The sequence below is a fragment of the Plasmodium relictum genome, assembly GCF_900005765.1.
Source record: "Plasmodium relictum strain SGS1 genome assembly, chromosome: 8".
NCBI classification, from domain to species: domain Eukaryota; phylum Apicomplexa; class Aconoidasida; order Haemosporida; family Plasmodiidae; genus Plasmodium; species Plasmodium relictum.
This window is the reverse complement of record NC_041686.1, coordinates 278930-294872: the sequence shown is the minus strand read 5'-3', so window position 1 is coordinate 294872 and position 15943 is coordinate 278930. Positions and strand designations below refer to the sequence as shown.

At 18.9% G+C, this 15943-nt stretch overlaps 4 protein-coding genes across 4 annotated transcripts; 2 read left to right on the top strand and 2 right to left on the bottom strand.

Moving 5' to 3' along the window:
- Positions 1 to 325: 325 nt before the first annotated feature.
- PRELSG_0808000 (conserved Plasmodium protein, unknown function) lies at positions 326 to 1171 on the bottom strand (the record flags this gene model as incomplete). The annotated part of the gene is made up of 1 exon (XM_028676140.1): positions 326 to 1171. The coding sequence occupies one exon, from the start codon at positions 1169 to 1171 to the stop codon at positions 326 to 328; it is 846 nt and encodes a 281-aa protein (XP_028532659.1).
- Positions 1172 to 2083: 912 nt separating this feature from the next.
- Positions 2084 to 2854, top strand: PRELSG_0807900 (ribosomal protein L43, mitochondrial, putative; the record flags this gene model as incomplete). Its single annotated transcript, XM_028676139.1, has 2 exons — positions 2084 to 2419; positions 2549 to 2854. The coding sequence occupies 2 exons, from the start codon at positions 2084 to 2086 to the stop codon at positions 2852 to 2854; spliced, it is 642 nt and encodes a 213-aa protein (XP_028532658.1).
- A 103-nt stretch (positions 2855 to 2957) lies between these two features.
- Positions 2958 to 5274, bottom strand: PRELSG_0807800 (conserved Plasmodium protein, unknown function; the record flags this gene model as incomplete). The annotated part of the gene is made up of 2 exons (XM_028676138.1): positions 2958 to 3059; positions 3217 to 5274. The coding sequence occupies 2 exons, from the start codon at positions 5272 to 5274 to the stop codon at positions 2958 to 2960; spliced, it is 2160 nt and encodes a 719-aa protein (XP_028532657.1).
- A 1608-nt stretch (positions 5275 to 6882) lies between these two features.
- On the top strand, positions 6883 to 15859 carry PRELSG_0807700 (conserved Plasmodium protein, unknown function; the record flags this gene model as incomplete). The annotated part of the gene is made up of 3 exons (XM_028676137.1): positions 6883 to 15383; positions 15468 to 15593; positions 15763 to 15859. 3 exons carry the CDS (start codon positions 6883 to 6885, stop codon positions 15857 to 15859), a joined length of 8724 nt encoding a protein of 2907 aa, XP_028532656.1.
- Between the last annotated feature and the right edge of the window lie 84 nt (positions 15860 to 15943).

Genomic DNA, 15943 nt, shown 5'->3' with positions numbered 1-15943 from the left:
GGTATATTAGATGTAAAGTTTCATTATTTAATGAAAAATTATTATTGTAAATATTAGAAATAGAAATAAAAAAAATAAAATAATTAAAAGAAATAATTAAAAAATTCATACTTATTACGATCAAAAAAAAGAAATTTTATAATAATTTTTAAAATGATAATATATTTAAAGTACAATAGAAGCAAAAAGACTTCTTTCTATATTTTAAATGAAAAATTTATAATATATCAATACATTTAAAAAAAATTTTATATATATATATATATATAAAATATCTAATGAAAAAGACTTGAATAAAGCTCATTTATATACATTGTTTTAAAATTTAAAAATCAAAATTATTTTTAAATTCAAAAGGCTTATCTGAATTTGGTTCAAGCCCAAATGGCCCTATAGGATCATAACGCAAATTTTTGGGATCGAAAAATTTATTATTGGGACCTACTAACAATCCATCTGGTTTTACAATATTATTTTTCCTTCTCAAATTTGGAAAGATATTTTCCCCTATTACTGGATTTTTATCATCAAAATAATCGTCATTAAAATTTCCGATAAAATGAGAATCATAACTAGTGTTATAATTTGGATTACGTAACTCATTTATATTGGATTGATTAATTAAATTATTACTAGCAATCTTATCAGTGTGACTAAATTTCATGTTTCTCAATATTTGTGCTTGAAATACATTTTCTAATTTTTCTATTTTAATACTTTCTTCTATGTTCTCTATATTAATTTCATTATCACTATTTATATATTCATCTATTTTTATTGTAACTGAATGTATTGAAGAGGGTTCTGCCATATTAATTACTTGAAGAACTAATGAATTATCTATTTTCAATATATTTAGGTTGTATTTATCATTATTTTCTAGATTCTTATATATGAAATTATAATTATTCGAGTTTTTTCTCCATTCTGGATCTATTAATATTCTACCTATAAAAAAATTTTCTTTCTTATCATCAACTGTATATTTTATATAACCTCCGGAAATTTTTATATTTTCATTTTCTAATGTTAAAGATTTTTTTTCATCTTCTAATTCGTAAATAAAATTATAATCCAAAAGACTACTATGAAAAAATAAGATAAGTATTTCTTCCTTTCTCAAATTGTTATTAAGTTTTATTAAGTCTTTAAAGGTATTGTGAACTTTCATTTTCGTATATATATAAAATTAAACTAACAAATATATATAGCTTTTTTTTTTTTTTACAATAAAATGACAAAAAAAAAAAAATATATATATATATATATATATATTGTAAAAAAACGTAAATGAAATTAATGTACTATATTTTGTAACATTTTACAAAAATAATTTTATAAAATTAATATTATTAAATTAATAAATATAATTCTTATAAGAGATATAAGTAAAAATATTTTATTTGAAAAAAATGTAAAATTTATAATTAATGTTTTACAAAAGCAATTCATAAGTGTTCATTAATGAAAAAAAATTGTGAGAAATATAAAAATCAACGTAAGTATTTATGTTGTAAAATAAAGAAGATTTATAACACAATTATAATAATTCACAAAAAAAATGTAATTAAGCAAATTATAATTAGATAAAATAAAAAAAATAAATAAATGAAATAATTGTATATTTATTACAAATAATATTATGCTTTTTTTTTTAATTTAATATATGCCTTTTTAAGGCTTCGCACACATTAATCTTTTAAGATGTATAATGAAAGGATTTTTCAAAAATTTTTTTTAAATAAATATAATATTTTATATGAGAGAAATATATTAATTTTTTTTTTTTTTTTATAAGCCCATTTATTTATATGAATGATATTTTTATTTTTTTTTAAGAAATATTATTTTTTTTTTTTTACATCTCTTCGTATGCATTTAAAAATTTTTGATAAACGGATTATTTTTTAAAAATTTTAATTTAAAATTTTTTTTTTTAGTATATTTTTCTAAAATTATAATTTTTTTAATTAAAAATGTTAAAATGAAAAATAGATACTTAAGAAAAAATTCAGGGGAAAAAAAAAAAAAAAAAAAAATTAATAAAATAAACAATGCTTCCCTGATTTTATCTTAATAAAATATGTGTTCTAATGGTGTGTATCAATTAAAAAAAATTTTATTGAAATATAGTGAAACAGGGCATAGTAGTAGGAATGTTCGTTTTTTTTTGAGATTTATTTTACCCGATTATAAAGAAGAAAATAAACATTTAAATTTCGAAATACAACATGAGCAATATGAAGAACCATTAGCTATATTTGAATATATAAATAATAGCAAATACGAAATATCATTAAAAGATATAAAATCTAAGCATATTGTTGACATTATTAATTTATATAAAGATAGTGCTGGGAACACTGATTTTTTAAAACATGGTGGCCCTAAAGTTTACTCAAATAGAAGAAGTATTCAAGTAATAAAAAAAAAAATGAAAAAAAATATAAATAAAAAGTACTTATATTTTTATTAATACGTATTCAGCATATTAAATATCATCTTTTTATTTTTATTGTTTTTTCTTAAAAAATTTTTTTTTCTTTAGGGATTATGGTGTCCAAGTATATATAGTGAATTAAATGCCATTTCTTATTTAAAAAAAAAAAAAAAGAATAATATTAAATTGCCAAAATATACAAGAGAAAGTTTAAATTTAAATTATGATGTTATAAAAGGCAATGGTAGATGGGGTAATGAAAACTTATTCCCAAAAGGTTTTGACCAAAAATATTTAAAAAACATTTTTTGCTTTCCTTTTATAGATAGTTTGCCAAAAAAAAGTGAACAAAATAATAGTTGTAATGCATATGAACCACATATAAATTCTTTTTATAAATTTTACAAAAATTAAAATACATAAAAATTTTTTTTTTTTTTTTTATTAATATATGAAAAGACACTATACGAAATTATATTAATTAAACAAATTTTTAATATTCAAAATAAACTATATTTTATTCTTCATCACATTGAATTTCTTCTGTTTTATAACATTTTTCATTATTTCTTTTTTCTGCTATTAGTATATCTTCTATAACTTTGGGATATACATCCATCTGAAAAAAAAAAAAGGTAAATAAATATGTAAAAATAAAATTAAAAATAATTATTTTACTAAATTGGAATATTATATAAATAAATTATTTAAAATTTTTTTTTTAAATTATATTTTTTTAAATGGTTAAGTAAATGTAAATTGAAAATTATTCTAACCTCTAAATAAAATGAAGCTATTGTTGAAATAAGTTCATAATTATATTTTATATTTTTTTTCTTAATTGTTTTTGCAAACAGATTAAAAATTGTTATATTTCTTAAATTCATTAAAGTGAAATACTTTAAAATATAAACAATATCAATTAAGTTAAATATTTCGTAATTTTTTTCAATGTATTTGGAAACGTTATTAATTAATTCATTGTGATAATAATTAAGATTTATTAAGCCTTTTATTAAGTAAATGACATCATCTTTATTAATGTTATTAATTTTTTTATTTATATGTTCAATTAAATATGAATCAAAATTATAATTATTAAGATTTTTTTTTACGAAAGAAAATATATAAAATAAGTAGCTGTTATTTTTAACATGAGTATTGGAGAGAAAATTGTCCTTATAACTGTCTAATAAGATCGTCCATATATTTGAATTTACATGAGGAATTAATGATAGAGACCTAGATAAATTAATAATTTCATAACATTTATACAAGTTTTTATTTATATATATAATAATTAATTCAAAAATATTGTTCAATAAGTTTTTATTAACAGGCATTTCGATTTTTGCCATTCCAAATAAAACATTTTTTAAGTCATTGTAATGTATTTCCTTTAAAAAAAAATTAAGATAATTATTTATGATATAAATAATATCTTGATAATACTTTTTATTCTGATACTTTTTTAATTTATTTTTTTTATCATTAGCATTATTAAAAACATTTTTTTCTTTTAAAATTTTTCTAGATATATCAAATAAATATACAGTTTCAACAGGGGCAATGTTAGGTTCATATTCTACATTATAACTATTTATAATATCGTTATATAAATTTTTATCAATATTAATGTTATATTTCAAATATGTTCTTTGTTTCCCATAAGAATAAATGATTGACGGCAATAAATTTTCGTATTTGCAAGTATTATGAGAACTTATTTGCAAATTAAAATCATCTAAACCATCAGTGCTATTACTTGAATTATTCTCAATATCATTTAAATTATTTTGAAAATTATTATTATTACAATTTAAATTATTTGTATTTCTCTCATTAGTTTTTTTATAATTTATTTCATCAGAAACATCTTCACTATCCAAGTGTTTCTGATATATATTATTACTATTCATTTCAATTTTTTCTTTATTACTAAAGCACAAGTCTTCCTTTGAACTATTTTTATTATTAACAATATTTTCATTAACAGAATCATTATTTTCTTTTACTTTTTTATCTTTCAGAAGCTTTTCATACATAAGTAACCTTAACTTTAATCCTAATAGAGAAAAATATTTTTCTGCTTTAATGCTAGCATTACTAATACTCCAAAGTATAGATCCTATGCACTGCTCATTTATAACAGAAAAATAAGTTAAAGATTTATTTAATAAAATTTCAAATAAACGTAAATTCACATTCTTATGTTTGCTATGAGTATTTAAAATAATACATATGTCTAAAATATTTAAATCATCATAAATTTTTAAAATTCTCTCATGAACTAATTCATATACTTCATCATTATTATAATTTAAATTCTTCATTCCCTTTAATATTAAGGAACAATCCCTTCCACTAAATTTGTGTATCCATTTTTTTATTTCATTTTCAAAAAATAAAATCATATCTTTATTAATGTATTTTATTTTCCCCATACTATATATAATTAATGCTAATTCTTTGCAATCAATATCATACAACTTATTTATAATTTGATTCCATATGTTATTATAAAAGTTAAAATTATTATAATTTATAAAAGAATAGTGATGCAAAATCATTACTATTTCACTTGTTCTTAAGTATTTTATAAAAGGTAATATTTCATTTGTATATTTTAATAATTGGTATTTATCTATTCTGAAAATATTATGAAAATCTCTACATAAAGATGACAAATTAGATATTTCTATTTTTTTTAAGCCTAAGATCATCTTATAATTAATTATGGAATTTTCTTTTTCGACTATTTCAGAAGTACAAAAATGGAACCTTTGAAATTTTCCATTTTTTGTAAATTTTACCTTTCTTAAAATGTTTTTCATTTTCTTTTATTAAGAAAAATTAAAAGTTCTTTTCAAAATATTTATAATACATACCCTTAATGCTTTCTATGAATTTTTTTTTTTTTTTTACATCTTTTATAAGAATTTATATGAAGATTTTAGTATGATAAATTATAAAAAATTCCTCTATTATTTCAAAAGAATGAAGAAAAAAAAATATATAATTCTTTCTTTTAATTTAGGTGATGATTACAAAGTTTAAAAATAACTCTATATTATTAAAGATATTAAAAAAATATATATATGGAAAACTTAAAATCATAAAAAATACAAATATATTACATAATTGTATAGAGTTATTTTATAGTATATTTTATATTTTTAATTATAAAATAAAAAATTTATATATATTTTAAAAAAATATTTATTAAAACGTTACTAATTCTTGTATTTTTTTAAACAACATTTCATTCCAATTTTTTTTTTTTTGTTTCTTCCTAGCTGAGATACCCTATTTAAACTTAAAAAAAAAAAAAAAAAAAAAAAAAAACCAAAGAATAATTGTATTTATTATAAACTTTATTATTTATATTTTTTTAACATTAGTACATAAATAGAAATACAACTGTTATATTTATCAAAAAAATTTTAAATTATATATGCAATCTTAAATTTCCAAAATATAATACATATAATAAAGTTTAAGCATATGTTTGTATATTTTATTATAATCTCTTTATTTTATATTATATAATAAAAAAATATATATATATATAATATAATAACCTTAAAATTATAATCATTTTATTTATTTAGTTAGACTGAATTTTTAATTTTTTACTTTTTACAAAATGAAATAACTCTGTAGTTTTGTTGTTATTTTAACTGTATATATATATATGTGTATATGCTTATTTTATTTATAAAACAAATTTGTTGATAATATTATTTGGCTATTTAAAATGTGGAAAAAATGAATCTTCATATTTTAAAATTCATATATTAAAACATCAGTATTTAAACAATGCACATTTTAAAAATATTCATTCTTCATACTTTAAATTACTTATTATAGAAATTTTAAATTATTCATTCTTTGTTTACAAAACATTTACTTATTAAATTTATATAGTTGTTCGTTTTTTTTTTTTTTTTTTCTGTTAGGTATATATTTTTACAATTTATCACCATGAAAAAGACAAAAATATGTATAAAAAAAAAAGAAAAAAGGAAAATATAATAAAAACTGAAAAAATATTTTTTTTATTGATTGCACAATTAAAATTAATATTGTTAATATTTTTTTTAAATAAAATTTTTATAAAATTGTAATACCCAAATTATAAATGATATTCCCCTTCTTATTTTCATGTGCTGTAAATCTAGAAAATTAAAATATTCAAATTTTTATAATTTAATACTAAAGAAATAATTACATAACGATTTATGCATATATAAATATGTATAAACAAATAAATAAATAAATAAATAAATAAATAAATAAATAAATAAATAAATAAATAAATATATATATATATATATATATATATATATATATATATATATATATATATATATATATATATATATAAATATTTATAAATATGTGCAAATATAAAGATATAGATACATTTAATTTATATGAATATGAGTGAATTTGTATCAACATTGGAAGAAAAAGTTGAATCAAAAGAACAGAAAAATTCACTAGATGACAAATACTTAAATACAAAAAAAGGAATCTTTAAATCATTAAATCACACTACATGCAATAATAACTTAGTTTCTTTGAATAAATATGATGAAGATGCATTCGTTTCTAAAAAAAATTGTAATGATACAGTGAATACAGACAAATATAGTAATGATTTGGAAAATTTTGGAAAATTAAACAATATTATATCAGAATTAAAATTTGATAAAAATATGTTGCATATAAATAAATATGAATTTGAAAACGAAGAGCTGTTCTCAAGTATGAATGATCTTGCAGAATCAATAGATACTAATAATTTAACTTACGACGATGAAGATGAAAGAGAAAAAAAAAATGATTTTAATAATAATGATGATAAGCATAATTGTGAAGTTATAATAAGAATAAAACCTAGAAAAATGACAAAAATAAATGAAGATGAAATAAAAAATTCAAGTTACCATGATGATAAAAATATAAAATATAATAATAACTGTATTTATATACATAATACAAATTTCTTGTTTGATAGAGTATTTTCAGAAGAAACAAAACAAGAAGAAGTTTACTCATATTTATCTAATAAATTTTTAAATAATTTATTTGAAGGATACAATTGCACTATTTTTGCATACGGACAAACTGGTTCAGGAAAAACATTCACTATGGGTTTTGATTACATAAATGAATTTTCTGAAAATACTGGAATATTACCTAGATTTTTGAATGATATGTATAAAATTATAGAAAAAAAAAAAAAAAATCATATTTATTTTGATGTATCATGCACATACATAGAAATTTATAATGAGGAAATAGTAGATTTAATTGATTTTGATGAGTTAAGTTATAATACAAAAGTGAATAAGAAAAATGGTAAGAATAGAAAAAAAAGTAAAATAAATAAAAACATATCTATCAGGGAAGATATTAATAAAAAAGAAATAATATTAATGGGAGTAAAAAATGAAAAAGTAGAAAATGTTCAAGACATTTTTTCTATTTTACATAGAGGAAATTTATTTAGAACAACAGAGAAAACATTTATGAATGACAAATCAAGTAGATCTCATGCTATATTTACAATTAACTTAATTCAAAGAAAAAAAATAATAGAAAAAAAAAAAAAAAAAGAAGACAATAATAATGAAAGAAATATTAATAATAAAGAAAAAAGTGAAGAAGATAATGATAATATTACTGAAAATATAAATAATGGAAATGATATTACTTGCGAAAATGATAAAATTAATAAAGAAGAAATAATTTGTTCTAAATTTCATTTTGTTGATTTAGCTGGTAGTGAAAGAGCTAAAAGAACAGAAACACAAGGTAATAGATTAAAAGAGGCAATAAATATTAATTATGGCTTATTATCATTAAGTAATGTTATATATAGTCTATCTAATTATAAAAAAAGTCAACATATTCCATATAGGAATTCTAAATTAACAAGAATTTTACAGGATTCCCTCGGTGGAAATAGCAAAACGGTTATGATTGCTTGCATAAGTATTAATCCAGAAGACTTTTATGAAACATTGAGTACAATTAAATATGCTTCAAGAACTAAAAAAATTAAAAACAATCCTGTAATTAATTACGATGTCAATAGTTTAGTTATTAATGAATTAAGAAAACAATTATATAGCTTAAATTTGGAATTAAAAAAATATAAAGTAGGATGTAAAGATAAATGCAATGAATTAGAGATCAATAATAAATTTAAAGAAATAGCAGATCAAAATAATTTGTTAATGCAAAAAATTAAAAGTTTAAAAAAGAAAAGAAAAAAATTAATTTGTCTTATATTTTATTATTTAACATTATTAAAAAATGAAAATAAATTTTCTTATAATGAAATGGAAAACTCTAATTTTATATTAAAACATAATTATATGCATTTTCACAATAAATTAGAGGATAACCATAATAAAAACTTTCACGATATAGAAAATATTCATTTTAAAAAAAATTATAATAAAATTCAAAAAAGTAAGTCATTAAATATGTATGACTCTAAAACATTTAATAATCATATGTATTGTGATGATTTAAAAAATAGTAACCGTATTAATAATATGAAGTATTATAATTGGAGTTGTGATTCCTTTTTTCTTAAAAATAATCAGAACATTTCGGATAACTCAAATAAAAATACTTTTATTGAATATTACAATTTAATTTGCGAAAAAAATAAAACAAACGGTCATAATTATAGCTACAGAAATAATAATAACGCTATAACAAAATATAGGCCCGATGTTAAAATAAACAATTCCATCAGCAATAATATATATGATTCCTATATAAATACTAATGATAACGAAATAAATATTGAAAAAAATAATAAAAAAGAGCATGGCATTGTTATAAATAATAGTTCTTACGATATAAATAAAATAGAGAAAAGTGTTTATAATGAAAATATTCCTTTAAAACAAAAAATGAATGAAAGCAGCAACGGAAATATATGTGAAAGTGAAAATAATAATAGAGTGAATAGTAGTTGTAATGTCGATACATCGAATATCAATGACGCACTGAATAAGATGAACACGTTAGAAAATAACTTCCAATATAATGATTCGTTTAATAAAAATCATAAAATATGCGAATTATGTGAAAAAAAAAATGTACTTGTAAATGATGAGTGTGATTCCGATTTTAATTTTTTTGAAAAAAAACATTTATTTATAAATTTTGAAGAGGATAAAAAAAATGTAGAAAAAATATTCAGACAATATGAATTGAATCACTATAATGAAAAAAAGTTGAAAGACTTAAATAAAAAATATAATATCATATTTGAGAAAAATAAAGTATACGAAAAAAAAATTGAGGAATTAAAAAAAATGATTAAAAAAGTGAAAAAATATTCAAAGACAGATGAAAAAAATAAAAAAAAAAAAAAAAAAATAAAAAAAGATATGAGAATAAATCATTATAATTCCAATTTATTGAAAAAATTACTTTTTTATCATATAAATGAATATAATTTTTCTTTCAAATATAAAAGAAATTGTTTCAGTGATATAGAGTTTGAAAGAGAAATAAAAAATAAAATGCCAACACATTTTATAAAAAAAAATTGTTCCGATACTGAAATTAATAATAAAAAAAATACATTTCCCAGTTATATAAAAAAAAATTATAATGACAATATTCAAAAAATAGATGTATTGTACCGTACATATATTGATTATAAAAAAGGGAAGTTTTCATCATTAAATAGATATTGCAATAGCTTAACTGTAAATAACTATGAAAATAATAGAGACATTCTAGAGAAAATCTATAGTTCTGAAAATGATAGTTCATCTAACTTTTTATATTTAAATAACATTGATAATAACTTCTTTGAGAATAAAGATAAAATTAGCGATTTTATGGAGAAGGAAAATGAAAAAGAAAAAAAAATAAAAGGAACGAATGAGTATAATTATAATAAAAAATTAAAAAAAAACAATTTAGACATAATAGATTATTTGGACAATAAAAAAATAAAAAATAATTACATTAATGAAAAAAATACATTTGATAGTTCTGAAGAAGATATAAATTACAACAACATTTCCCCAAAATTTCTTAAAAATAAATTGCATAAGCTACAAAAAATTATAAAAGAGGAGTTAAGTAAATTTAAAAGAGTTAATAAAGAAAAAGAAGAATATAATGCTAAAAATGAACTTCTAACAAACAATATTATGAATTTGAAAAAAAAATTACATTTTTTACAAGTAAATAGTCAAACAGATAAAAATTATAAAAAAATAGAAAATATGAAAAATGAAATATTAAAAATTACAAATGAAAAAGAGAAAATTCAAAAGAAATTAAATGATAATGAGCAAAAAATAAAACATTTAAAGGTAGATATTATGAAAATGAAAAATAATTTTTTAAAAACAAGTAAGATTTTAAAAGAAGAACAAAGAAAGCACAATAACATTATACGCAAAAAGGAAAACATTATAACAAAGTTGCATGAAAGAGAAGAAATTTTTATAAATAAATTAAAAAAAAAAGAAGAAATAAGTAAACAAGCATATTCTAAGTTATTGAAAAGAAATCAAGAACTTAATGAAGAATTAAGAAAATTAAAAAAGAAAGGAGTATATAATAAAATGAAAAAAAATAAAAGAAAAAAGGTTGAAGAGCATTCTATTGATATTAATAAAAAAAAGGAAATTACTTCTTCTAAATGTACTGATAAAAAAAAATTAAATAAAGTCATTACATCAGATGAGCTATATGATACTAAAGATAATAAGAATTACGAAATAAACAATGATTTTATAATTTCTTCAAGTAGTATTTTATCTAATGATATAAAAGATTCATATTTAAACTCAATTTCATCTTTTTGTAACTCAGATGACTCTTTTTCAACTTATTCTCCCTTTAAATACAATAAGGAAGAAAATTTATTTCAGCATAATTCTAAGAAGGATTTAAAAATTAAGAATTACTTAAAAGAATTTTTGAAAAAAAAGAAAAAATTATCTTCAATTAAGTTGAAGATTGAAAAAGAAAAAGACATGAACAGATACATTAGAAAAATTTTGCAAGCATTATATTTAAAAAAGAAAAACGAAAATGAGCATCTTAATCAGAAGAATTATTTACCTGGAGAAAATTTTGATAAAAAAATGAATGAAATAAAAGATAATATAAAAGTAAAAGAAAACGGTAATTTAAATGAGGATCAAAATACTGGTTTAGTTGAAAATAAAGAGCATAATTCAAATAAATATAATGAAGATTTAGTATCTATTAAAAGTTATATAAATGAATCATATAAAAAAGAGGTAGATAATCATACATATATATGTCCTGAAGAAAAAATTGATGATGATGTTTTGTATTATGAAAATAAGTTAAGCCAATCAAATGAACTAATAAAAAAATTAAAAAAGCACCTGAATACGAAAAAAGAGGAAAGTATCTTGCAAAAGAATGTAAAATATTTACTTAAACAGTTATATTATAATTTTAAAAAAAGAAAAGAAAATGAAAAAAAGGTAAAATCTTTAAAAAAATTCATATATTCAGAAAATTTGTTCATATCAAAAATTTATAATAATTTCTTTAATCTTAATAATACAATAAATAACTATTCAAATGTATCAATTTACAGTAATTATTTAAATTACAATAATGTTCAATTTTATTCCAACGAAATAAATAATGCTCCTTCTAAATCGAAAAGTATAAATTTATCAAATTCTCATAATTCTAAAGAAAACAATGTCATAAATGATATTTTACTGCTACATAATTATGATAATTGCAAAAAAGAATTTTCAAAAAATTTAAGTGTTTCATTATTTGATAGCAAAAGGAGACATACTTTTAGTAGTCCAAGAGAATTGGGAGAAAATGTTGAAAAAAATAATAATACTATAAATTTAAAAAAGAGAAGCTATAAAAGTAGATTAATGGAGAATATTTATTTAGATCATTTTAATAAAAAAAGAATAATACTATCAAAAAATAGCAATTTTTATGTTAATAATGATTGTATAAAATATAATAAAAGATATTCAGATTGCTTAAGTTTAAATAAAAATATTAATAATTATTCTTATGTCAATAAACCAATGGCTGTTCTGAAGAGCTTAGATAAGTTATCTAACAATTTTGAAAAGATAAAGCATAAAGAAAATTTAGAAAATGAAAATTCTAATTTAATCCCATTGAATTCTGCAGATAACAAAAATCTATATATTGATAAAAATAATAGAAGGTCTTCAAGTGGCTATAACCATGAAAACAGTAAAGAAACTTTTGATGATAAAAAATTCTTAGATAAGATAGAACATAATATGATTTGTAATTTAAATATAAAAAGGAAAACGATAGACAACTGCTTCCTTTATTTAAATAAAATAAATAACAAGAATTTTTATTATCATAATGATTTTTCAGATTGCGACAAAGAAAATAAAAATGAAAAAAAAAAAGATTTCATTGAACTGGAATTAAGGAACAACTTGTACAATAAATCCGAAGAAGCAATTTATGGAATTAATCCAAGAGAAAATAGAACTTATTCTTATAGTAATATATATGATAAACAACATTCTTCGTATAATGATTTTTTAACTTCTACCAATAATGTTAATCTTTTAAAAAATAATAAAGATGACTTAATTTTTTCAAATAATGAAAATAACCGCAGTAACAAAAAAGTTGTAAATAACAATAGTTCGGATTCTAATAATTTAAGTAGTAATTCCTATATTCATAAAATTAACATAAATGACAATCATGAAGTGAATAACATATTAATAAAAAACATTATTAATAATGATGATTATGTTTTAAATAATAGATTAGGGGACGATGAATGCAATATTTCATATATAAAAAGTAGAGCAGAAAACTCAGTAATTATGGGGCAAACAATTTCTGTAAATGATAATAGCAAAAACACAACAAAAATAAAAAAAAACGTTTTATATGATGAGTACAAAGAATGTTTGAAAGAAAATAAATTTGATTCTAGTATTGTTTCAAGAAAAATGAATAAGAATGAAAATGAAAAAAATACAAATTTAAATATAATTCTTAAATTAAATACCCCTATTTCTGATGGAATAAAAAAAAAAGAACAAAAAATGTGTTATATAAAGGCAAAAAATTGTGATAACAAAAAATCCAACGAACATAATAAGAATCTTTCTAAAGAAAAAGATAAGAATTTAAATGATTTTTTAGATCAAGTCAATTTTATGAAAAAAGAAAATCTAACAGATGAAGAAACAAAGATTAAAAAAAAGGAAAATAATCTAATAGAGGAAATAAAAAATGAAAAAAATAAAAATTCGATTGATAATGAAGCAAATATAGTAAAAAAAGAAAATATAAATAATATAGCTATAGGAAATATTAAAGATAGAAATAATTCTGATTTAATAAATAAAAATGACATAATAAATAAAGCATATTCCACACAGTTAGATGAAGATACAGGAATAGTTAAAGAAAAAGGAAATATTAAATATAATGAAGTATTTGAAAACAATTTAATTTCCGGAGTAAATAAATATGATATGGAAAAAAAGGAAAGAATATATCAAGATAATATAAGTGTCTCCAAAAATAAAATAAATGATATACCAACAGCTGCATCAACAAATAATTTAAATATTGTAGATAATGAATTAGAAGGAAAATTAATTAATAATGCTAATGATATAAATGCACGTGATAATTTAATTGTCCAAAGAAATTTTAAAACGACATGCATAAAGAATTGTCACAAATATGGAGTGAGTGGATTATGTATTAAAGAAATGAATAGTAAAAAATTAAAATTTTTAAGTAGCTCAATAAATAGCATAAAATTATGGGATGATAGCAAAGTTATATGGAATTATGATCATAATAATGTTTTAAAAAACGAAAAAAGTACATTTATAAGTAGTTTAATTATATCTTTTCAAAATAATTGTTTTTTCGCAGGCATTAACAGTTATGTACATTTATTTGATATTAGAATGAATCCTAATTTTATGCAAAAATACTATTACAGTGATAAAAATGATTCTAGTTTATTGGTTTCCTTGCTAAATAATAGATCAGATTATATCCCTCTATTGTTAAGAAATCAAAACTTGTTAAATCCAAATAATATAGAAAACAAGAGTGATGATAGTAACCAAAATTCTTTCAAAAATTATTATGATGATTTATATAAAAAAGAAGAGAATTGTAAAATAGAAAACAATGTGCATGAAAGTAATTTCTCAGTAATAAATGAAAGTTGTAATGATAATGAAAACTATTATTTAAAAACAAATAGGGATGAAGAAAAAAGAAAAAATTATAGTATAAACAATGAAATAGATTTTGATGAGAATATAAAAGAAAAATTCAAAGCAGTAAAAGAAGTTGAGAAATTTCAATCAGAGTATTGTATATGTGCATGTGGAAGTGAAAATTTTATAAAAGTTTTTGATATTAGAAAAAATGATGAGACTATGTGGCTAGCAAAAGTTCCAATAACAAATAAAATTGAATATATAACTCATATTCCGATAAAAAAAAATATAAAAAACGTTATAAAAGATTCTAATATATTAAAAAATATAATAATAGCAAGTAGAGATAAAACTGTGAAAATATGGAAAAAAGGATGGGTATCTTTTTATCCTCCTTCTTATGATTGGTGTACTTCTCTTTCTCACTTTAATGTAAATGATTTAATGAGAAACAAAAACTTCTTTAATTTTATTGAGAATTCTAATGAAAATAAAGATGCGTTTAATTATGATTCATTAATTGTATCTGGAAGTAGAGATTCTCATCTCCGTTTTTGGCTTTATTCCAATGACAATAAAACAAATGAATTTAATAGATTTATGAAAATTATTAAAAATGCCCACTTAGTAGATATAACAAGTATATGTAAATATAAAAATAATAACCTCATAACAACAGACAGGTATTTAATCTTAATCTATTTTTATTCTTTTTTTTTTTTTTTATAATTATAATTTTAATATTTATGTATTACTTATATATATAGGGATGGATTTATACAAATGTGGAATTGCAATTTATCAATTAATGACAACGAAAAATCATTGCTAGACTTAGAGTTTTATAATAATCAAATAAATTTGACAGTAAATAAAATAGGAAAAACTTTTAGGTTTGATATACTGCTTATATATATACATATATATATTATATATTTTTTAATTTAAAAAAAATATATATATTTTATTTAAATTATACTAAATTAATTCAATGATATATAAGTATATTTTAATAGTAGATGCATATATATATGTACATACATAATTTTTTTTTTTTTTTAGGCACTCATCGAATGCTATCAATAAGATTGCTTGTTATGAAAACAATTTTATAACTGCTTCTAGTGATGGATCAGTTAAATTGTTTTGTGAAAAATAAAATTGAATTTTCTTTTTTTTTCACTATATATATTTTTATAATATTTCATAATTAGCTTCATAATTTTTCCTTTTTCTTTTTTTT